Below are 24,324 nucleotides of genomic sequence, written 5' to 3'. Positions count from 1 at the left end.
ATCAGGTAAAATGTATGTTAAGATAATTCTGTCAGTTAAACATGCACTTAATAGTATTATATTATTTTTACATTGTAATAATGTACAATGTGCACTGTGCAGTATATATTAAAAAAATACATATGTAATGACAAGGTCAGGAAGCTAGAGGCCAGTGTCACACAATGATTTATTTAAAGAGGACACAAGAGATAAATAGGGTGTAATAACTGCTAAGTTTTATTATTTATTACATTTTATTAAACATGCTACATAATTAATGAGGTTAACTAATTTAGAAATTAATTTCCATCCATTTTCTAAATCATTTCAAGTCATACATGTCTTTAAAAACAAATGCATTTTTTCTTTTATTTGTGGCGTATCAATTAAAATCCCAACATAGTATTATAGTGTATTAGTACAAGAATTGTGTTGGAATATGTACACCACGGAAGTGGCAACGTCATGAGCAGATCGGCTAATTTACCGAGCGCACTTGAATGCACCATTCTTGCGCACAACGGTTGGCACCATCCGAGCGAATAGTGGTGGTAATTTGACCTGCGGGTCACTTCGGCAACATGACGACCTTAAAACGCGAAAAACCGCAACGCTGAACAGTTTGTTAAAGTTTAGAGCCGCTAGTTCGAGTGAGAGGACTTTCCCTGAGCAGCGCGGTATACCTGGGCGAGAGAACATTCACCTTCTCCGCGTCTCGTCTGCATTATGTCAAAACTACCAGGCAACGCAGGTGTGTCGCTCCTCGGGGACAAATCGCTGGACTTCTACCGGGACCCGGTGCTCTTCTGCAGGGAGAAGATAGAGAAACACGGCAGTAGAGTGTTTCAAAGCCGCCTGCTGAACAGACCCACCACCTTCGTGTGCTCGGCGCAGGGCATGAAGGAGCTTCTGTGCGGTAAGCATACCTGGATGTCACTCCAATGCAAATTTACAAAAGTCAGAATTTTACAAAATACAATACAGTTGCCTTAATTTTATAGTTAGCTTTACAGCACGTCCTCTTTTTGGAGTCACTTTCACTTCGTGATCTAGTTTCGTTTTTTGCTGGGTTTCCTATCTTGACGTAAAAAATGGAGTCATAATTTTATTTTAAATACTAATGCACATCAATGTGATCCGTCATGGGAGAAACTCGTGATGCTGCTGTAGGGGGGTGGGGATGTTACTGAGACTTTTGGAGCAGCTTAATCTCTAAATTCCTCTTAGAATGTATTATGACAAATTAGCAAATGCAATACTGTAACCGAAATACTCCCCCTGAGTCAGACTAACTGGATAAGTATTACAAATTAACACTATTCTAAAGGGTTTATATAATTGGATGTAAAAGGTGTGCCATTAAAGATTCAGGGTCATAGAAAGCACTGGCAGAGTGAGAATTTTTTTTCTTGGGAAGCCTAAGTGGGTTTAGAATTAAAATTATGGAAGAATCAGAAAATATCCAAAAGTAAAATATTTGGCATAGCACTTGGTGGAATACTGTACCCATGCAGCCCCCCTTTAGCTCTGTCAGTGGATAGAAGGAGCATGACTCAAGTTAACTGAAGTCACCTGACTTTGTCACAATTAATTCCATGATTGTGCAATAATCGTTTGTGCTTTGTTTCAGAAAAGTCCAATGTGTTTCTAAAAGATCCGACTGACTTGATGACAAATATGTACGGTGACACCATTGTTACCACGAACGGTAAAAATCATCTGTCATCATTCAATCAAAGATTTCTGGCTTGATGACATTCTGGCAATTCATCTGAAATTATTTCTTTTTCCAGGTGAAGAGGCTTGTCTTCTCCGTCTGTCTTTCACCAGCTTGTTTTCAGGAAGTTGTTTGAAATCATCAAGTGCTTACATCACCAGGTAGGCGAACCAAGTTGCAGTTCTTGACTGACTGCTTTGAGAACAGCTGATTTGGGTTAAAAAAAAAAGGGGGGATTTTATTTATTTATTTATTTGTCATCCGAGCCGAAGGGCTCTTGTGAAGGTTTTTTTCAGGTGTTGTAAAATGAGAACAGGACTCTGGTTGTGTGACTCATGAATTCAGTCAGTCACAAGAGTAACGCTTACAATGTAAGACTTCCTCTTTTATACTTTAGAAATTGCGTCATGTTTCTCTTCTCTTTTTTTCCCCAGTGTATGTGAACGCTGCCTCAAAGATCTTGCCCGCAGGTAATACATATTTGGAATTTAATACAGTCCATCCAAGAATGAAAAGTATTAATGGGGCCTCACATAAAACGGCTGAATTTAGAAATAAATAGTTCCAGATTATAACACGGCATACACAGCACCATAATAATTAATTTGAATAAATATGTCAGTTGTAAAAAAAATAATAAAAAAATATTTGTTATTTGTTTATTTATTATTTATTCATCACTCTTATTTATTCATTGTTTGTGCCTTCTTGTTTTTACTTTTTGTGTTGTTTACTTGTATGTATATTGTGTACTATGTCTTGTCACCGTGGGATCGTGGGAACGTAATTTCGACTTTGACTTTTTGACTTTTAAAAGGTGCAATTTCACAACACTTGTGTGTGTTTTGTGTGCAGCGGCGAGCCGCCGTGTGTGTACTCGGCATTTAAGCAGCTGGGGACAGAGTTGGTTTTGGGTCTTTTTCTGAACGTACATGCGGACGAGCAGCCGGAACTTTTCCAGAAAATCACACAGCTCTGCACTCAACACTGGCACGGTAACAACAACGCTACTGTGACCACTAAATCAATTCTTGTATAAATCTCTGTCACCGAGAAAATGGTATTAAATAATTATTTAATCCACAATTATTTAATCACCTACTAGCTAAAATGTGATTTGAGTCTTTAAAAAATGTTACTGCCTTAATCATTTGCTTCTGCAGGTCTCATCTCTGCTCCGGTCAATGTGAAGGTCCCTTTGTGGTCATCTGGTTTTTCCGTGGCCTTGGAAGCCAGAGAGCAGCTGCTGGAAATCATCAAAGACAAACTGGAGAATGACGCAGATGGGTGTGTAGGACGCATCCAAAACAAATCAGATTCACCCGAGCGTTTGGCCATCACTGTTGCTCTTGGCTCTCAATCTCCAGTTTCGTGGGCTCGCTGAGGTCACTCCCTCTACCCGGCGCCGATTGCGCTTCCCGGCATCTCCTGCTGTTCATCTCAGCGCTCGTTCCCAAAGCTCTGGCGTCGCTACTCACTTCGTTCACTGTGGCTCTAAGTGGGAATGAAAAGGTACAACCACAAAAGAAAAAAAATGGGGATGAGAGTGTGCATAATGCCCTTTGCCCCCCCCCCGAAGGAAAAAGTCTTAGCTCCGCCAGTGCTTCGCAACCAATCTCAAGTCAAATGTTTTTTGTAAAATACAAAATATTATATTTGTAACTTCTCATTTGTTCAGGAGGAAGCTCGCCGACGTGCGTTGATTGATGCTGATTATCTGCAAGGAGTCCTGCTGGAAGTTCAGAGACTCTGGCCTCCTTTCATTGGTGGACGGAGGATAGCAGAAAGGGTAAGAATCATCTTGCAAAATTTACTCAGCTGATTTTTTTTGCACAGTTGAATGGTCGGAAGATAGTCTAGAAGTCTAGAATTTTAAACAAGCAATTAAAATTCCTGTAGGTGGCGCCAAACCGCAGTAAATGCAGTAGCTCGTCTGTTCTCAGAGAAAAATAGTGCTTGTACTTGTAATTTTAAAAACATGAAAACATATTTAGCTGTGAACTGTGTTTGGAAATGGAAATAAAAATTTAGGGTGGCCATATATTAAATATAAACGATAAGGTGAAATTAAATCAAGCAATCTGAACATGATAACACAATGAAACTCTTACAAGGCATTTTCGAATGCTGCTTGACATCAGCAGTTATCTGTCCATGCCCCAACTATATTTTGATTCCGGCAACCTCATCAAGCGGGTTTACGCAACAGCCCAATCCGAGGCATTGATCTGTCCATGTGATTGATCGGGTCCGCTTTCCCCGGATGGGAGTCGGAGGGGTCGCTGGTGGGGCCGACGTTGCGCTAGTGATGCTGTGAAGCCGAATGGAAAGTCATTTGTCACTTCTGGGAAATGCTTCAGTACACTTTGATTGCCGGCGACCTCTGGGGGAACATTTTAGGGAGGGGCAGGGCTCTATATACTTACATGTTATGAAGCTTGAGGAAATTTGAACAAACTAACAAGACTGGATTAGTATTCACTGTCACGTGGAAAAAGTAGAAGCGGCGTCAGCTGGAACTAAAATATGCAAGTTTTGCAAACTTGGAAGCGCGTGTGTATGTGAGTCAGTGAATGAACTCCAGAAGGGCAGTCGCGTCACAGCGAGAACAAGGAGAAAGAAAAGTAGCAGATTTTCCACTCCAGCAGAGAGAGGCCGGGGTCGAAATGAGAAAGGGGCTATAAGGGTGGTGGTGGTGGTGGGGGGGCACTGATTACGTTGGGTGGCAGTCCATTAGCCTAGCCACTAATGGATGTAGTGAAAAGGTGAACTTGGAGGCCAATGCACCGAGTGAGTGGACTTTTTGCCCCAAGGTGACTTTTTTTTACACTAGAGCCCAATGTAAAAAAAAAAAAAAGGCCTTAGGAAAGTTTGTTCAAAATTCCAAAGTCTTTCATTTCCATCATAGAATTGAAAATGCGTATCGTCGCTAACCCCGAGTCGGTTTGTGTGCGCAGGACACGACGTTGGCAGGTTTCCACGTCCCAAAGGGATACGGCGCCGTTTATGTCAGTCATGCGGTCCACAGGGACCCGCAGGTGTTTGAGCAGCCTGACAGCTTCCTGCCAGAGAGATGGAACGGAAGGTGAGTTTCTCGCAAACATTAAAAAAAAGAAAAAAAAAATGGAGGCGGGGCACAAATTGGGTCAAGTCGTCGATTCGAAACATACACCGTAGCTATTTTCTGAAAGTGACAAACGAGTGCAAACCACTCAACCATTCAAATGATATTGTTTCCATGGCAACCAATGAAGATAGATGAACAGTACACACAAACGTGACCTCGTAGACAGAACGAGTTCAAATTCGATTGCCGCACGTTGATGCAACTCAAAGATCAGCATCTGCTATGTTTACATTTTCGCTCTCCATTCACCTGTTTATTTTCATTCATGTGCCTTGAGAAAGCTATGAATGCGTCTACGACGGAACCTGCTGTCATGGTTGCGAGTCACCTGACGCGGCGTCGACCAATCGCGTGCTAACAGGGTGGGGGAGAAGTCGTTTTTGCATTTCTTTCCTTTAATGCCTCGTGGAATGGGATGGGATACCCGAAATGAGTCAGAGCTCAGCAGATCTGATCTCATTTTTTCCTTCTTTTATGAGCACGGCTCAGAATGAAAATAGGCTCATCCCTGTGAAATAGTCTCCATTAATTTGGGATTTTCTATTACCCGTTCATAAATCGCCGTTTAATACGATCTTGAGTAAGGTTTTTGTGTTACACACTTAATTGCGAGATATAAATGCACACAATTTTAGGTCCTATTTAGAATGTGAATATTCTCCAGTAATGGCTTTTTGGGCAGGAAGAAAAATAATGAATGAATCCAGCTGCCATGGTAACTCTGCAATGGGGATTTCCCCGTGCGCGTGTGTGTTATGCTTGAAAATATTTCCTTTCACGTCATTTGGGCAATGTCCGAGCCACCAAGTGATGACGCCGGTGGACGTATGTGAGCGCTAAAGGATAAATGTATGATGACGCTACGAATGCGTATTCATTTTGGCTTCATTTTGAGTGACACCATCCAAGATATTCGTACGACTGATGTCTTTATCCTTCCATTGTTCTAGTTAGCCCTCCACCCCCTCCCACCTCCGCTTGTCCATCTGTCAGTTGTCCGTGGGGGCTGCCTTTGCCTGTCGGGCCCCGATAGTTGCCAGGCTCCTTTTCTTGCCACCTGCCAGTTCACTTGAATAACTGCAGTCGTCTTGCATAACAAGCCCACCTTCTATACCGAGTAACCCAATCATTTTTTTTTTTGTGTGTGTAAGATAGATGCACATATTGTGTGTCCTCATCCATGTGTGCTTTTCCAGTCTGAAGCAAACAGCGGCGTCACCACGTTATCGCCCTGTCGGGCCGACGCCCACGTACTGTGGACGCGAGTCGGAAATGCTGCCGTGCGCAGATAAGGAATCGAGCTACTGCGGCTTGTAATCTTCTTTAGGTCGTGGAACAGGAAGCATCTTAGTTATCAACACCGTGGTTATAAAAAGTCTACACACCCCTGTTCAAATCATGTTTTACGTTGGAGCTCTTGGAGAGACTTCCCCTGGTGTCTCTCGGAATGGTTGTCTGCTCCGCATCCTGCTTTTTAAATTGTTTTTGAGGGTTGCAGCAAAAGAACACTTACGCTGCCTCACGCGGCGGCGCACACAGGAACCGCTAATGCTTCCCGTTTGCCTTTAATCAGAGCTCAGGTTTCAGGATGCATTAGAAGCGATGTGGGGGGGGTTGTTGGCACACCTGCTGTTCACGTCTGTTTTGCTCAACTGTATCATAGAAAAAGATGGAGGACACGATAAGATATCTGATGGTTCTCGTTTGGTGCTCAGTGAGTGAAATGTAGCATGAAGCGATCATGTCCAGAAAAATCATTGAATCCTTTGTCCTTAAACCCTCTCGGCACATATTTGAGATTTTTTGTGCAATCGTTTAACTGTTTTTTTTTTTTTTTACGTAGGAATGCAGACCACAAGCACTTCCTTTGTTCCTTCGGCAGCGGCTCTCGGAACTGCCTCGGTAGTAAACTTACGGACGTCTTCCTTAAGGTGAGCATGAAGCAAAAACACAACAAATGATAATTTTTTTTTTAAACTTTTAAAACAAACTCATGGTTTAGTTAATGTGAATGATGAAATTGAAGTGTTGCCATGGGTATAAAACGGCAAGCCTGATTTCCTACGAGTGGAATTTCCTGCATTTAATTTGCACAAGTTGCTGAATCAGCAATTACGCTCAATTACCAGGAACATGTTTACTTAACGAAAACGTATTATTGCACAAAGCAATTTAGCTTTCTCACTTTTTAATCAAAGCACTTGTAAATAGAAAAGCTTTTTTTTAGTTTTGCTTTTGCTACGACACCATCGGGATGCAGCAGCTAAAAGGTCAAGCAGGCAAGCTCTGAAAATTGAACTTGTAAAAAGTTCATTCGGGAATGATTACCCACACCAGTCTCCGGCAAACAACAGGAGAATATTTTAGGTCAATATTCAACTTGGAAACTTTGAATTTGCATGTTGGAGTTCCAGTTTTGAGTATGTTGCACGGTGCACATATTGTTTTTTTAACCTCTTATCGCAAACTGATTTATTTGTCTGACATCCCGATAAGAGATTTTGCAAATTCGGCCTAATTGTCGGGTTGTTTATATTTGTCAATGGCAACAGAACAGACAGAATCCCTCCTTGCACACGCGAGTGGGCGTGACCAGTGTGAAAAGTAGACCGCGGGGATCTAGGTCATAGATGTGACTCATCGCCCCACACCCCCTCCCTCATCTTCCATCCCATCACTTCTTTCGCCCCCTTCGTCTTCCCCCGGCGTGTTCATCCCGCCCTCCCCCCATCTTCTATCGGGATAATCTTCATTCATAAATTAGAGTCGCGGCGGTGAGATATTAACCAATGGCGGCTTTGACACTCAGCTTTGTGCAGAATAAAAGAATAAAACGGGCGGTGTGTTTTGGTGCAGGAGGCTTGCGTGTACCTCTTGAAGCACTACGACTGGTGCCTGGACCCGCCGTCACAAAACCTGGACTACAAATGGCTGCCTGTGTCTCGGCCCGCCAGCCCCCCAACTGTTTCCTTCACTCGTACGAAGCCAGACGGAATTGACAGCACGTAGAGACGTGCAGAGGTTTTATGTGTAGGGGGGGGGGGGCACAAAATTGGGCAATTAAACCCAAAATGCACAAAATAGAAAATTTAAAAGTAGTTTCCTTAAATATCATCTTGGGCTGAAAACACACACACATTGAGGTAAGCCCTCAGATTCCATCAGTGACTGCAAAAGTGTTCCCCCCCCCCCCATGTCTCCCCTCCTTTTCACCACCTAGCAACCAGCGCTGCTTAGCAACAGTTCGTCATACCGACACTACTGACTTGCTTCATTTTAGCATCCTCGAGCACGTACGCGAACACACACACACACACACAAAGCTGGTTATTTGCAATAATTTATTATTTGCCGCTCATGAATTGTCACCCAGCGAGGTCAGTTTTGATTAGTTGGCTCATATATTTAGGAACTGAGAATCAAGAATTAATGTCCATGGGACAATATTTTTTGGTCATGTCACGCCGTTCACCATCTAACTCTGCTGCTGTCACATGTTTTTATTTAATTTAATGATGTAGAAAAGTCGCTTTTTTTGTCTGTGTATTGTTTAGTTATTTAAATATTACTGAATTTGTCAAGTTGTCCTGATCTTTTTTCTTTCATTTTTAAATGATATAGTAAAATATACTGCAGTGCTCACCTATAGGGAATAAAATCACAAAATTTAAATATACAAAATTAGTGGTAACATTTTTAAATGAACTTTTAAAAAATAATAATTTAAATAACAAGAAAAAAAAGTTACCAGCAATAATAAATATTTTACATACTCTATAATAATGTATTTATTTTTGAATACACATCCACACACGTGCTTGCAGACGCACATTAGAGTGCATCTGGAACCGAGCGAGATTCTGTTTAAGAGTCGGATGACTCACTGTCCTTCATCCACCAGCCAGCCGCATCTCCTAACAACAATTGACGACAACAGGCCGCAGCCACTCTTCCTCCTTTTCATCATGTCTTTTTCCTTCATGTTTTTTTAACCCTGCCGAATCAATTTCAAAGCTTGTGAGCACAAAAGCAGACATCAGAGATGGCGGAAATGAAACTTCTCTGCATTGGCTTCAGTTCTATTTTGACATTGAATGTGCATTATGACTTTTAACATAAAGCTGCAAAAGGTCTTGACAGCGTAATTGACCCCAAATCCTCAAGTCATGTGATCCAGACATTAGCAATCGTGTGCATTGTGTGCAAATCCTTATTTACACGTGAGCCTCCTTGTACAACACAATCAATGTAACTTTGCAAAGAATGTGGTGAGCAGAAGTGGTTTAAGTCATATTTAGCATAAATTACCGCAACACAATGTGACTCATTGAAAAACAAGTGCCAGCTCACGCGTCCAACTGTGAGCACACAATCATCCATTCACACGTTTCGCTCATTAAATTACTGTGTTTGACATTAACCAAAGTTACTAACATTAACTATTACAAAAATTGACACTTTTGTATGACAGGATTTAAAGGCAGGGATTAATTTTAAAGTCTATTTTTGTGACACCTTGGGGACAGCCAGTCTACTACCTGGCAACACACAGTGGCTCCAGATGGCACAACAAAGCCTGACGTCCATTTTAATGAGAGGAACTAATTAGCACATGCAGGCTTCTACTCAGTCCTGCACAATAAGTTTGCTAGCTTGCGCATAGCTAATACGTGAACATGCAAAAAAGTACATTTATGTATTGTTAGTGTTTCAAATACAGTGTGTCGTAGCGAGATAACGATAGATGTTAGCTTAAAACAAGTTAGGCTCCTAAGCTAGCAATGGTTAGACGTTAGCTTAAAACAGGTCAAGATCTTAACCTAATACCTGCCTCATGTTGAAAGCCACAATCAGAGGAAATTCTACACGAAAGACACAATAGGGACAGTACATAACTCAAAGTAAATTTGTCATCCACACTATCTCTTTTATTGTATTGCTGCATTTGTGCGTATAGCAACGGAAACCAAGAAACAGAAAATCCCCCCCGGAACCACCCGCACAGAATCCTCAGTGCTTACTTACGAGCAAGTGTGTTTGTGTGTCCTCAGACAGAGAGGAAGGAAACATCATTAGTCACTGAGGTGCCATCAAGTGGTGTTTAATTGTCTCATTTATCTCGCTGTGCTTGCGACTGCTCTTAGATCGTGACATTCATTTGACTGTCAAACTAGCGTCTCACCTCCATTCATTTGCTAGCTATAAATAGATTTGAGCCATGGACATTACCAGATAACCGTGTCTTAAAACATTGGTAGCTCACATTATTATTCCCTATTAAAATGAATCATTCTGGCTTTTACATAATCGTCTCCGTTGTCTCAGCAGTTCGTGCTTGAACATGATGAAGACATTTTTGACCTCTCACACTGCTAGCTCGTGCGTCTGTCTCTTGTGGTGTATGCTCGAGGGGAGGACAAGCAGATGAGAGGTCAACAGGAAAAAAAATAGAGATGGCACAACAAGAAATATTCAAGAGCATTTGAAAATATTTGCTACTTTGTTGCACACAGTATCTTTTGTTTGAAAGTGAGCGTCCGATTTTTCACGTGAGGCAGGAAGTGCGTGAGGAAAACGAACGTTGCGGCACATTTCGTTGAGGCGTTGAGGATGTGGCAGATTGTGATAACACTTCAAGACTTGTGTTTTGTTGTGCGAGGGCACGGGAGGGAGGGGGGCGAGCAAATTTTTCACTTTAGTGTTGTGTAAGTTCTCGTTGCTTGTCAGGCTACCGGGCAATTGACTCAAAGCGACACTCTACACAGAGGAAATCCAATCACTTAAATGTGACCGTGTCTCATTAACAAGAACACTCCACTTCCTCTTGTTCCTTCCCCACATCCCTCACAGTTTTCAACTGTGCCCCCCCACACCACCCCCCACCCTCCACCCCTCGCACACTTTATTCGTGGTCGTTGAATCAATGTGATGTTGTTTTTCTTTCTGAGGAGTAGAATCAGAAAAGTTCAGCAGGAGTTCAAAGTTGTTTACTGTTTTAACAGTATTTTTCAGTTTATAAGGGTGTACCAAAAGTGAATTATAAGAAAAATTAAATCCGATGAACATTTTTATGGAATTTAAATTTATGGCGACAGAGAACAAATGTGTGATCAGAACCGCAGAGCCAGGAAATGGAAGTTGAAAGTGGAACGAATTGAATCGTATGACTATTCTCTATGCCTGAAGTTAAGTTGAATGTAAAAAAAAAAACTGAAAACAAAAAGAGGAAACTCGACAAAACAACTAAATCAAAGCTATCTAAAGGGTTCATGATTAGCACACTGATTAGCTTGTGCAGTTGAAAGCCTTTAATTGTTATTGTTTGTCTTTTCGTCATATTTTTCTCACCCTACGACATTTTGAAGCTAGGCTTTGTAAGCGCTATTTACAAATTACTTTTCTTGAATAAGAATAATTGGATTTTTAATTCCTAATGACTCATGCTAACGGCTAGCCTACCCAATGAATACAATCAATAAAACATGATGATCCAATTAAGATGTCTGCCGGTTAGCCTCCAAATCTCAACTGCCTGTTTCTTCACCTTTCACCTAGACATAGCGGAGGCCTCACATGGGAGGCAGCAGTTACAGCTGCACGCTAGTTTGTTGACATATGCTTGGCTAATAGGCTGCCACGTGCCAACTCTCGCTCTCAATTCCTAAAATGTGAATGACTTGCAAAAAAAACCAACCATGTATCTCAAAACAAACAGCAAAAAGTCCTCTACTCGCTATTCTTGGAATTGCATTTGATCAAAAAGATTATGGTCCCAAAAATGATCTGTTATATTGATAGAAACATCGTTTAGATTGGCTTCGGTTAGTCTCATTAGCCACACTTATTTGGCTTTTTTTATGTGGTCAACGTACTAAGTCATGCATTAAACACAAATTTCAATGGTTAAAGGTTGAAATTAATTGAATATAGGAACTGCTTTGTTTATTTTTTCCCCCATCATACTTCCGCCCCGTCAAACATCCCTTTTATTACATTTTAGCTCCAGGGGTGGCAGTGCCCCTGTTGGCCCCCCCTCTAGCTCTGCCAATTGACAAAAAAGCCTATCAGTGAAATGACCTTTTATATGTGTTTGCTGTGGAGCTTCAAGGCTTACCTGTTGTTGGTTATATATTACTTATTAACCAACACAACAAAGACAAATATAAATATAAAACACATGCTTGAGTCATTATAATGTGGCCACCAACATCTTAGTATATTTCCATTCCGATGAGGAAGCTTAAAAACATTTTTGTCTTTTTGATTACCAATTCATGGACTGCATGCAAAATAATGCACTTTTCATTCCACCATAAAGCGCAAGTGAATATGGATCTGACCTCACCATGGCCCTTTTTCATTTCCGCTACTCAATTTGCCCTCTCTCGCCCTCTCGTAACACTCCTTTGTCCTCTTTGCTCTCCCTGCATCTCTTCCAGTTGTATCCAGGCATAAACAGCATGTTGGCACTATAACAACACAAGTGTTGCAATTGCAGCACTACTCACCCGGAGTTTAATCATTGGATTATGGGATTAGCAAGTAGCGCAGATTTACTAACATACTGTACATGCGCCATCTTATAAATCTGTTATTTTTGATCATATCAAATGTGTTGGGCACATCGTGTACAGACACACTTTACTTCCAACCTTTTGACATGTGCTTGTATAAATAGTGGACAATTTAATAATAGCGTTTATCATTCAGTATCCCCAATTAACGTAATGTATTCAACATTAACTTTGATGTTGATTCGACAGTCGAGGTGGCGACTATGCAGAGGAGGAAAATGACTGTTTGTACTTGGGAGGTGACTCACGTCGCCATAATGACTAAACACCGTTCACATTTGAGTGTACATTCTGTTCTATTATTACAATTGTCCACTTAGTCATAATGCACTGAGTACCCAGGATAGAGACATTTCAGACATGACTCAAGTTGCATTTGTGCAATCACCTGCAACAATTTTATTTGATATCATTCAATGCATGGAATTGTAAAAAAAAATCTATTATAAAATAATTGCTGTCACGACCTCTACGATTTCTATTTTTAGATCCACACAGGATGAAGTCCATTATCATCTTTTCACAGCAAACCACCAACAAGCGATCCACTTGTAAAATATGGGCTGTTGCCTGTCTTAACAATATGGAGGATTATGTAACAATTACATAACAAAAGTTGGCCGCGTTCACATTACTTTGTGAAAGAAGCTGAAGCCGTCGAGTATATTTAAAAAAGCATGAATGGGTGCTTAAGCTGATCTTTTTTCTTTTTTCCAGCCTCTTGTAGGTAATTAAATTAATTGTAGCAATTCTTTGTACAATACGATGCATTACGCTTTCTCTCTGACATCTTTGAGACTTTTTGATACATCTTTTTCCAACGATGATGTGATGTGGATGATTTTGTGCATGTGTGGTCTATTCATGAATGAAATACCACCACTCTCATGTGACACTACAACATGCAATTGTAGCTCACAGAAAGGAAGGAGAGGGAGTGAAAGAGATATTTACTAACTGTGACGTGTGCCTATCTGAACCCGCTCTTCCCCATTTGATGTATTGACGGATGACGACATGCACGCGGGCTACGGACGTGAGGGGATGAATGGATGGATGAGAAGGGGGGGTAGAGGGAGCGATGACATCAGAGTCTCCCCCGCACCAATCGGCTCTAATCTGGCTACCCGTTGTCTCCGCCCCTCCCTCACCTCTCCCTTGTTGCTACGGCAGCTGCAGCATCCCCGCCCGTGCGGCCTATAATTTAGTGTCGGTAGTAAAGCGGCGCGGTGCCTTCGTGTGTTAATGGAAACGACAATCCCAGCACACGTGATCGCCGCTTACTATGTCCGTCGTCCCCTCCCCTGCTCTTCATCATCCCTCGGCCAGTCCGTTCCATCACCGTAAAACGCATATCCGGATAATGTGCGATACAAGGTCAATCAAAATCCAATTGGGCTGCGTAAACAGGATTTGAAGGAGAGTTTATAGGCAATGGCAGTGACACAGCTTTGCAATTTCTCAGTGCTTTAAAAAGTGACTTATGCTCCCTGACGTAAGCATCTCACATCATCTCCAGGGTCAATGCCGGAGTGAATTTGAATGCGCCACAGAGCGCGTCAGGGGTGGAAATAAAACGGCGGCCTCCAAGAGTATCATCAAAATGCTAAATGAGTGATGAATGAAAACTTCCACCAAGGACAGTTTACATTGTTTTTACTGCAAACGTAAAACTATCTGCAGTGGAAACGCTGCAGGGTTGAAGATGGGCACCTGTGCACTTAGTTGTTGTCATGGTTTTGCATAATGCACCATGGAAATGAGATCAACATGCAAATACCTGAGCACACTCAACTAAAGATGCAAATTGCTTTCTTGCTCGTGAAACAACACGTAAACGTGTCCGCTTCCTGCCTTCGAAACGACATGCAGCTGCACTGCAATGTTGACCTCGAAATTGGAATGCTGGGGTCATTGGAAGCTCCCAAGACATGAATTCTGAATCTTTCTAATGGCCCCCCCCCATTCCTTTATTTCCCTTGGTGTTGTTTGTATTATTCTGATGTAGCTTGCATTTTATTATTTGTGACATTTTTAGTATCGAAAGTGAGCATTATGTTTGTCAAACTGAGGTGTTTCCTAGTATTTTCATGACAGTCCAATTTTCCCCATCGAGTGCGCTTCCATTGATACGTTGCTTTTTTGTGAATGGACGGCAGGGGAGGAAGGGGGCGCGGGGTTGCTTGTCTCGTGATTGGCCAAGGCGGATGACGTCACCTCCGCCGTGACGCCATCCTCCTCATTCATAAAAAAAAGGAAAAGAGTCGAAACAATCGTGAAGAGAAAGCCAGAGTGACAGAAAGAGGGGGTCGCGGTAACAATGAGCTCCACGGGAGGCGAGATGCGCGCATAGAAGAGCGGAGCTGCGGTGCTGGGGGCGGGTGGGAACCACGCGGGATCCGGAGCCAGAGGCGAACCGAGCAGCCACAGCAGAGTCCGCAGACCAGCAGCACAGCAGCCCCTTACACGAGCGACCCCCGCAATGGAGGATCTTTGCGAGATGGACTGCCCAGTGCTCAAGCGGCTCCTGAAGGAAGACGGTGCCCGGTGCCTGCTGCTCGACTGCCGCTCCTTCCTCGCCTACAGCGCCGGGCACATCCGCGGAGCCGTCAACGCCCGCTGCAACACCATCGTGCGCCGCAGGGCCAAGGGCTCCGGGCTGAGCTTGGACCAGGTACTCGCCGGGGATGACGAGGTGCGGGCCCGCCTGCGCTCCGGGATGTATTCGGCCGTCGTGCTGTACGACGAGAGGACGCCCGACGCGGACTCGGTGAAGGAGGACAGCACCGTCAGTTTAGTGCTCCACGCGCTGTGCGGGGACTCCACGGACACGCACATCTATTTTCTCAAAGGTGAGAACAGCTGTTCCATTTGGCTTGCAGTGCACCTTTTCTCTCAAATCGGGTCAACAAAAGGCCGTCCACTTGAATTGATTATTCATACAGAATAATGTATGGAGCAAGTGAAATATTAACATTTGAATACGACCATTTTGGTTGAGAGTCAACATCAGAAGAAAGAATGCAACACGATTTCACTAATCCTATTAGGAAATATTTTGATAAATGAATTCTAAAAGTGTGAACGCTATTCATTTTGCGTTCCAGTGTTATTTGATTATATTGTGGTTAGAATTTACCTGCTTGACACATCCCACCGTCTGATTCTTATTTTGCTTATAGTATTGTAAATTCTAAAAATCAACGTTAATTGTATAATTAAAAAATTCTGAAAAATTATTTAATAAAGAATTTACCAACGTCTCATTTGATATCTTTTTTTTTCAAAATTGTATTTGTGCATAATGACAGAACATAAAAAAATAATTGTCAATTGTATAATATTTTAAAGATTTTTTTCAGCACAGTCACACACATTAAAGCTACTTCTCGTGCTCCTGCTATTTAGTTTCCCTATTTTTTTAACACACACCCACACACACACAGATAGAGTTGTCCTGCTAAGCGCATGAGGTAATGCTCTTACGTTGATGCTACACAAAGCCAGAGAAAGGAAACGCAAATTTAACATTTGATTTAATGTAAGTGTCCATCCTACATTGCTATGTTTAGGCTGTGATGCATTCTTGGTGTGTGTGTGTGTGTGTGTAAGTGACAGATGCCTTAAAGCACAGGAGAGTATGATGCTCTAAATGTGTGTGTGTGTGTGTGTGTGGCTTCTGGTTCATATGACGAGAGGATGGTACGGTCAGTCTGCATTAATACGAATCATTTTGAGTCAGGAGGTCACAGATCTTTTTGAAATCGAGAGCGACCCAATTTCTAATAGCATTATAATATTGGAGTGTTGACAGTGACTGAAGAATTTCAAAATTTCTTTCCAGGTGGCTACGACCGGTTCTTCTCCGAGTACCCCGAGTTTTGTTTAAAGACCAAATCCTTGCCCCCGCTCACAAGTCAGTCCAGCGTGGACTCGTCATGCTCATCCTGCGGGACGCCTCACCACGATCAGGTAAGAGCTGAAATGATCATAATTTGTCTCATCTTTCATAATACAAACACCCAGCTAAATCTATTTTTTGATTCATTTGGTGAGTCACCGCCCCCCACTTGACCCCGATAGCAAAACCAGATGCACACCTTTGTCCGGTTTTCCATCCGAATAATTAATTGCGCCGCTTCTGTGTGATATTCAAAAAAGATTCCGTGCTAACAACATGAATAGCAGCAAGCAGTACTTAGACAAACACTCCATTTAAGTGGCAGTTGAATTCAAACACAACGGCAGCTGTTGTCTGTTTGCCTTGCTCAAGGGCATCTCAACCGCTGTTTGCTTTCCCACATTCATTCCGACTCAATTTGCCCCGTTAAGCTCGCCGAGCCTCGGAGCTGTCGGAAGGCGTCGTTTCCGTGGCGTTGAGATATTTGTCTTATGACAGCTACGGGCCCGGCCACACTTCACCACTTATTCTCCTCGCCGCCGTCACTTCCTGTGACCCCGCCGGGCCTTGTTTTGTTTATCTGTGTCGATTTCATGCGCCTCTCGCCGTCACGTGGCCCGGCTTGATTACCCCCACCCCCCGTCCGGAACACGGCCGTATCAACCCGAGACAATCGGGCCTCTGTGTCGTTTTGAAGAAAAGAGATAGTCATGGTTGCGCTGTCAGGTGGAGGCGTTTTCGGAGCTTCCGGTGGCGGCGTACAAACAGGATGAGCTAGTTTGGCCACCCCCCCCCTCTTCCTCACATTACATCTCTTAGTGGTATTGATCACTTCCTGACTCTGACAGCGGTGACATAAACCAACACGGGCCTCGTCAATAGGAACCAAAGATCCAATGATAAATGGAGACTTCAGCTTTCATATATTGTGGCTTTAAAATTGTATTGCTGTTGCTGTTGTATTTTTTTCATTTATTTCACAAGGTCACGTGAAAGATTGAAGCCCATGAGAAAGTATCAACTTAAATCTTAAAATCGTTTTGGTTGTCTTTGATTGACAATATTCATGGTTAGCTGTTAGCTGCGTACAAATAAAATCATGATAGTTCATTTTTTTAACTTGAATTTTTTTCATCAATCATTGCATTTTTAATAATAGAGTACAACATTGTTTTTATTTATGACTTTCTAAAGAGTATTATTACATTTCTGCTGATGTTACCAAATGAGGTTGCGTGCTACGAGCTGTATTTAAAAACATCTTTTCAGAGGAATTTGAATGAAATGGAAAAGCCAGCAAACCACAAACATGCATCAATTCATTTGTTGACTTCCTTTTTTTAAATCATAACTGACTTTAACAGTTATTACATTAGACTTGAGGCACACATCTAGTAAATAAAACGGAACTAACTTTCACATGCTTTCCGCCACATAATTACATATTTTTTTTCTCAAATGCATCATTGACGGGTCCGCTGACATTTCCTCAATGTTCTCTCATAGCAGTCAATCACATGCACTCAGTGACCCTTTACATGACTTGTACAACTCCTGGGACTAATGCGATTAAGTCGATACATAAGTGGAGTCACCCTTCTATGCGAGTCATCTGTAGAGAGATCGCCAATGTTGGACACAGAGAATTCTTTGTGTCCCCCCCTCACCCCACCCTCCCCTTCAGCACGACATGTTCCCTCCGGTTAGAGATACAAGTACCAGTTTAACCTTGAAATAACAGCAGTGTCATTCCGATTTATTCCAGGCTGGACCTGTTGAGATCCTCCCATTTCTCTACCTGGGCAGTGCTCTCCACGCGTCCAAAAAGGAAGTCCTAGACGCCATCGGCATCTCGGCGCTGCTCAACGTGTCGTCCGACTGTCCCAACCACTTTGAGGGAGCGTACCAGTACAAATGCATCCCCGTGGAGGACAACCACAAAGAAGACATCAGCTGCTGGTTTCTGGAGGCCATCGAGTTCATCGGTCAGTTTGCTGTTTTGCCAATCGTCAAAACACGAGAAAAAATATCCATCCGTGCATCCTTGCTTCTATCCTTGCTTCCATCCTTGTTTCCACTCATCGATCCATCCATCCATCCATCATTCATTCGTTCGTTCGTTCGTTCGTTCGTTCGTTCGTTAATTTTTTCATTCATGCATCCATCCAAGTCTCCATTCATGCATTCATTCATTCATTCATTCATTCATTCATTCATTCATTCATTCATTCATTCATTCATTCATTCATTCATTTATCCATCCATTTATGCATGCATCCATCCTTGCATCCATCCTTGCATCCATCCATGCATCCATCCATGCATCCATCCATTGATGCATCTATCCTTGCTTCCAACCATGCATACATACATACACATATACATACACTTACACATTAACACACATACATACATACGAAAAAGTAAGAGGACAATCATTTCTCTGATTGAGCTTTGCATACATCTTCGACGTGATGTTGTTTTGCCAGATTGCGTGATGCGCTGTGCCGTGTGTGTGTGTGTGTAGGTGCCGCTATGTGTCATAGTTAGCTGCTGTGGGAGCAGATCGTGACTCATCCACACTGTTACCGGGTGAACAGACACTCTGTTACCTGACATCAGTGCAAGAGTCCAAAGTGAACAATCACATTCAAGTGACTTTGCATTGCATTAAGGCAGTGTTTCCCAATGTGTTTGAATAAAACGTTGATTTAAAAAAAAAACGTTATATAAAGCAGTTAACCAAATGTCTGATTTTTATGTTTTGATTGTCGAATATAAATACAAGGGTTAGTGAATGAATCACTTCCTAAAGTGATTCGTTCTTTTTTCAGTTCATATGACTTCAACCAGTAGGTGTCGGTAATGCGCATTGAAGCTGGTGCCACCACGCCGTAAATCAAAACGAAGAAGAAAATGACGTAACTTCCCGTTCACAAACGCATTTCCAGTTCATCGCGAGAACGGATCAGTGAGGGAACGAATCGTGACTTTCCCGTTCGCGAACGAGTTAATGCAGGGGTGTCCAAGTCCAGTCCTCGAGGGCCGCATTCCTCCATGTTTTCCAAGTTTCCCTCGTTAAACACACCTGATTCAATGATCAGGCTCCTGCAGAACGTGAAGATGAACTGAAAATCGCAATGATCGTGAGCAGCAGGGGGGGGGCCCCATTTCAACCCCTTACACTGAGTGCCAAGCAGGGAAGAAATGGGTACCATTGTTATAGTCACTGGTATGACTCGGCAGGGGTTTGAACCCACCACCTCCCAATCTCAGGGCGGACACTCTCCTCTTAGGCCACTGAGCTGGTAAACACTTGTATCGTAGTATAACACTTATAGTCGTTTTTAAATAACGTGTATACGCCTAAATATTGTTATCCAATATATCTACTGCAATTTCATATTAGATTGCTGGTTTGAAATTTGCTTTTAATATTATTATTTTTAATAAACATTTATGTTAAAACTTGTCTGGCGTCTTTAATTCGCCAATTAAAACATAAAAATCAGACGTTTGGTTAACTGCTTTATATGACAATATGTGTAGGTACACTACACCAGGTTAAAAAAAAAAAGAGAATAAATAAATAAAGGGTTAATTGCACAACAAAAACATTTCTTCACTGATCTAGTCGCTTGTGAGCTGCTCCATAAAACCATACATGTTCCACGGCCTGAAGCAAGGCTTCCATAGGGTAGTGGTTAGTGCTCTGGGCTTTCACCCCAGTGACACGGGTTCGAATCTCAGTGGGATCAAAAAATTTTTCACTGATCTAGTCTTCTTGTGAGCTGCTCCATAAAACCATACATGTTCCATGGCCTGAAGCAAGGCTTCCATAGGGTAGTGGTTAGTGCTCTGGGCTTTCACCCCAGTGACACGGGTTCGAATCTCAGTGGGATCAAAAAATTTTTCACTGATCTAGTCTTCTTGTGAGCTGCTCCATAAAACCATACATGTTCCGTGGCCTGAGAACAAGGCTTCTATAGGGTAGTGGTTAGTGCTCTGGGCTTTCACCCCAGCGACCCGGGTTCGGGTCTAAGTGGGACCCAAAACATTTTATCATAGAAAATTTGCAACACAGTTGCTCGTGTAACCATAAAACCATACATGTTCCATGTACTGAGAGCAAGGCTTCCATAGGTTAGTGGTTACTGCTCTGGGCATTCGCCCCAGCGACCCAGGTTTGAATCTCAGGGGGACCCAAAAAATTTTATCATAGAAAATTTGCAACACAGTTGCTCGTGTAACCATAAAATCCATACATGTTCCATGCACTGAGAGCAAGGCTTCCATAGGGTAGTGGTTAGTCCTCTGGGCTTACACCCCAGCGACCTGGGTTCGAATCACATGGGATAAAATTTTTTTTCACTGATCTAGTCGCTTGTGAGTTGCTCCATAAAACCATACATGTTCCATGTGCTAAGAGCAAGGCTTCCATAGGGTAGTGGTTAGTCCTCTGGGCTTACACCCCAGCGACCCGAGTTCAAATCTCAGTGGGACCAAAAAATTTTTCACTGATAGTCTTCTTGTGAGCTGCTCCATAAAACCATATATGTTCCATTGCCTGAAGCAAGGCTTCCATAGGTTAGTGGTTACTGCTCTGGGCATTCGCCCCAGCGACCCAGGTTTGAATCTCAGTGGGACCCAAAAAATTTTATCATAGAAGATTTGCAACACAGTTGCTCGTGTAACCATAAAATCCATACATGTTCCATGCACTGAGAGCAAGGCTTCCATAGGGTAGTGGTTAGCCCTCTGGGCTTACACCCCAGCGACCTGGGTTCGAATCTCATGGGATAAAAAATTTTTTCACTGATCTAGTCGCTTGTGAGTTGCTCCATAAAACCATACATGTTCCATGTACTAAGAGCAAGGCTTCCATAGGGTAGTGGTTAGTGCTCTGGGCTTTCACCCCAGCGACACGGGTTCGAATCTCAGTGGGATCAAAAATTTTTTCACTGATCTAGTCTTCTTGTGAGCTGCTCCATAAAACCATACATGTTCCGTGGCCTGAGAGCAAGGCTTCTATAGGGTAGTGGTTAGTGCTCTGGGCTTTCACCCCAGCGACCCGGGTTCGGGTCTAAGTGGGACACAAAACATTTTATCATAGAAAATTTGCAACACAGTTGCTCGTGTAACCATAAAATCCATACATGTTCCATGCATTGAGAGCAAGGCTTCCATAGGGTAGTGGTTAGTCCTCTGGGCTTACACCCCAGTGACCCGGGTTCGAATCTCAGTGGGATAAAAAACTTTTTCACTGATCCAGTCACTTTTGAGTTGCTCCATAAAACCATACATGTTCCATGTACTAAGAGCAAGGCTTCCATAGGGTAGTGGTTAGTGCTCTGGGCTTACACCTCAGCGACCCGGGTTTGAATCTCAGTGGGACCAAAAAATTTTTCACTGATCTAGTCTTCTTGTGAGCTGCTCCATAAAACCATACATGTTCCATGGCCTGAGAGCAAGGCTTCCATAGGGTAGTGGTTAGTGCTCTGGGCTTTCACCCCAGCAACACGGGTTCGAATCTCAGTGGGATTATAAATTTTTTCACTGATCTAGTCTTCTTGTGAGCTGCTCCATAAAACCATACATGTTCCATGTACTGAGAGCAAGGCTTCCATAGGGTAGTGGTTAGTGCTCTGGGCTTACACCCCAGCGACCCGGGTTCGAATCTCAGTGGGACCAAAAAAATTTTCACTGATCTAGTCTTCTTGTGAGCTGCTCCATAAAACCATACATGTTCCATGGCCTGAGAGCAAGGCTTCCATAGGGTAGTGGTTAGTGCTCTGGGCTTTCACCCCAGCGACACGGGTTCGAATCTCAGTGGGATTATAACTTTTTTCACTGATCTAGTCTTCTTGTGAGCTGCTCCATAAAACCATACATGTTCCATGTACTGAGAGCAAGGCTTCCATAGGGTAGTGGTTAGTGCTCTGGGCTTTCACCCCAGCGACCCGGGTTCGGTCTCAGTGGGGCCCAAAAAATTTTCACTGATCTAGTCGCTTGTGAGCTGCTCCATAAAACCATACATGTTCCATGTGCTAAGAGCAAGGCTTCCATAGGGTAGTGGTTAGTCCTCTGGGCTTACACCCCAGTGACCTGAGTTCGAATCTCAGTGGAACCCAAAAATTTTTCACTGATCTAGTCTTCTTGTGATTAGGTTTAGTGTTCGGGTAGGGTTAGGGTTAGAGCTAGGGTAAGGTTTAGGGTTAGAGCTAGGGTTAGGGTTAGAGCTAGGGTAGGGTTAGCGCTAGGGTTAGAGCTAGGGTTAGGGCTAGGGTTACGGTTAGGGTTAGGGTTAGAGCTAAGGTTAGGGTTAGAGCTAGTGTTAGAGCTAGGGTTAGGGTTAGAGCTAGGGCTACTGTTAGGGTTAGAGCTAGGGTTGGGGTTAGGGTTAGGGTAGGGTCAGAGCTAGGGTTAGAGCTAGGGTTGGGGTTAGGGTTAAGGTTAGAGCTAGGGTTGGGGTTAGGGTTAGAGCTAGGGTTGGGGTTAGGGTTAGAGCTAGGGTTAGGGTTAGAGCTAGGGTTAGGGCAAGGGTTACGGTTAGAGCTATTGTTACGGCTAGGGTTAGGGTCAGCGCTAGGGCTAGAGCTAGGGTTAGGCTTAAAGCTAGGGTTAGGGTTAGAGCTAGGGTTAGGGTTAGAGTTAGAGCGAGGGTTAGGGTTAGTGCGAGGGTTAGAGCTAGGGTTAGGGTTAGAGCTAGGCTTAGGGTTAGGTTTAGTGTTAGAGCTAGGGTTAGTGTTAGAGCTAGGGTTACGGTTATAGCTAGGGTTAGGGTTAGGGTTAGAGCTAGGGTTAGCATTAGAGCTAGGTTTAGGGTTAGGGTTAGAGTTAGAGCTAGGGTTAGGGTTAGAGCTGGGGTTGGGGTTAGGGTTAGGGTAGGGTTGGGGTTAGGGTTAGTGTTAGGGTAGGGTTAGGGTTAGAGCTAGGGTTAGGGCTAGGGTTACGGTTAGAGCTAGGGTTAGAGCTAGAGCTAGGGCTAGAGTTAGGGTTAAAGCTAGGGTTAGGGTTAGGGTTAGAGCTAGGGCTAGGGTTAGGGTTAGGACTAGGCTTAGGGTTAGAGCTAGGGTTAGGGTTAGAGCTAGGGTTAGAGCTAAGGTTAGGGTTAGAGCTAGTGTTAGGGTTAGAGCTAGGGTTAGGGTTAGAGCTAGGGTTTGGGTTAGAGCTAGGGTTAGAGCTAGAGCTAGGGCTAGAGTTAGGGTTAAAGCTAGGGTTAGGGTTAGAGCTAGGGTTAGGGTTAGAGCTAGGGTTAGGGTTAGAATTAGAGTGAGGGTTAGGGTTAGAGCTAGGGTTAGGATTAGAGGTAGGCTTAGGGTTAGGGTTAGGGTTAGAGTTAGAGCTAGGGTTAGGGTTAGAGCTAGGGTTAGGGTTGGGGTTAGAGCTAGGGTTAGGGTTGGGGTTAGGGCTAGGGTTAGAGCTAGGGTTAGGGCTAGGGTTAGAGTGAGGGTTAGGGTTAGAGTTAGAGCTAGGCTTAGGGTTAGGGTTAGAGTTAGGGTTAGAGTTAGTGTTAGGCTTAGGGTTAGAGTTAGAGCGAGGGTTAGGGTTAGAGGTAGGGTTAGAGGTAGGGTTAGAGCTAGGGTTAGGGTTAGAGCTAGGGTTAGGGTTGGGGTTAGAGCTAGGGTTAGGGTTAGAGCTTGGTTTAGGGTTAGAGCTAGGGTTAGGGTTTGAGCTAGGGTTAGGGCTAGGGTTAGTGCGAGGGTTAGGGTTAGAGCTAGGGTTAGGGTTTGAGCTAGGGTTAGGGCTAGGGTTAGTGGTAGGGTTAGGGTTAGAGTTAGAGCTAGGGTTAGGGTTAGGGCTAGGGTTAGCGGTAGGGTTAGGGTTAGAGTTAGAGCTAGGGTTAGGGTTAGGGCTAGGGTTAGCGGTAGGGTTAGGGTTAGAGTTAGAGCTTTGGTTAGCGTTAGTGCGAGGGTTAGGGTTAGAGCTAGGGTTAGGGTTAGAGCTAGGCTTAGGGTTAGGGTTAAAGTTAGAGCGAGGGTTAGGGTTAGAGCTAGGGTTAGGATTAGGGTTAGAGCTAGGG

General features: G+C 43.3%; 2 protein-coding genes across 3 annotated transcripts in view; both read left to right on the top strand.

The window, feature by feature from the left end:
• The first annotated feature begins 449 nt into the window (after positions 1 to 449).
• On the top strand, positions 450 to 13,101 carry LOC125979974 (cytochrome P450 26B1). Of its 2 annotated transcripts, none has more exons than XM_049738904.2 (11): positions 450 to 898; positions 1,613 to 1,690; positions 1,776 to 1,860; positions 2,134 to 2,169; positions 2,555 to 2,694; positions 2,863 to 2,986; positions 3,067 to 3,211; positions 3,378 to 3,488; positions 4,657 to 4,784; positions 6,670 to 6,757; positions 12,889 to 13,101. In XM_049738904.2, the coding sequence occupies exons 1-11, from the start codon at positions 709 to 711 to the stop codon at positions 12,901 to 12,903; spliced, it is 1,140 nt and encodes a 379-aa protein (XP_049594861.1). In that variant the 5' UTR covers positions 450 to 708; the 3' UTR covers positions 12,904 to 13,101. The 2 variants fall into 2 exon arrangements, with proteins under 2 accessions (XP_049594861.1, XP_049594860.1); XM_049738903.2 differs by lacking the exon at positions 12,889 to 13,101 and adding an exon at positions 7,683 to 8,403 and having other exon boundaries at positions 453 to 898.
• A 196-nt stretch (positions 13,102 to 13,297) lies between these two features.
• dusp4 (dual specificity phosphatase 4) overlaps positions 13,298 to 24,324 on the top strand; it is a 21,957-nt gene continuing 10,930 nt past the window's right edge. Inside the window, exons 1-3 of the mRNA XM_049738905.2 lie at positions 13,298 to 15,252; positions 16,245 to 16,372; positions 18,067 to 18,286. Coding sequence (XP_049594862.1) covers positions 14,883 to 15,252; positions 16,245 to 16,372; positions 18,067 to 18,286 — 718 coding nt within the window. The 5' untranslated portion in view covers positions 13,298 to 14,882. The remainder of the gene's footprint in view (positions 15,253 to 16,244; positions 16,373 to 18,066; positions 18,287 to 24,324) is intronic.

The sequence above is a fragment of the Syngnathus scovelli genome, chromosome 13 (assembly GCF_024217435.2).
Source record: "Syngnathus scovelli strain Florida chromosome 13, RoL_Ssco_1.2, whole genome shotgun sequence".
Classification (NCBI taxonomy): domain Eukaryota; kingdom Metazoa; phylum Chordata; class Actinopteri; order Syngnathiformes; family Syngnathidae; genus Syngnathus; species Syngnathus scovelli.
Note: the sequence above shows the minus strand (reverse complement) of the source record. Positions and strands in the feature narration are given on the sequence as shown.

Bases quoted from the DNA above. Each gene is read 5' to 3' on its own strand.
- LOC125979974 (XM_049738903.2), top strand. From the start codon at position 709: ATGTCAAAACTACCAGGCAACGCAGGTGTGTCGCTCCTCGGGGACAAA. The intron at 1,861-2,133 runs GTAGGCGAACCA...TTTTTTCCCCAG, and splicing joins TCAAGTGCTTACATCACCAG to TGTATGTGAACGCTGCCTCA. The intron at 2,695-2,862 runs GTAACAACAACG...TTGCTTCTGCAG, and splicing joins CTGCACTCAACACTGGCACG to GTCTCATCTCTGCTCCGGTC.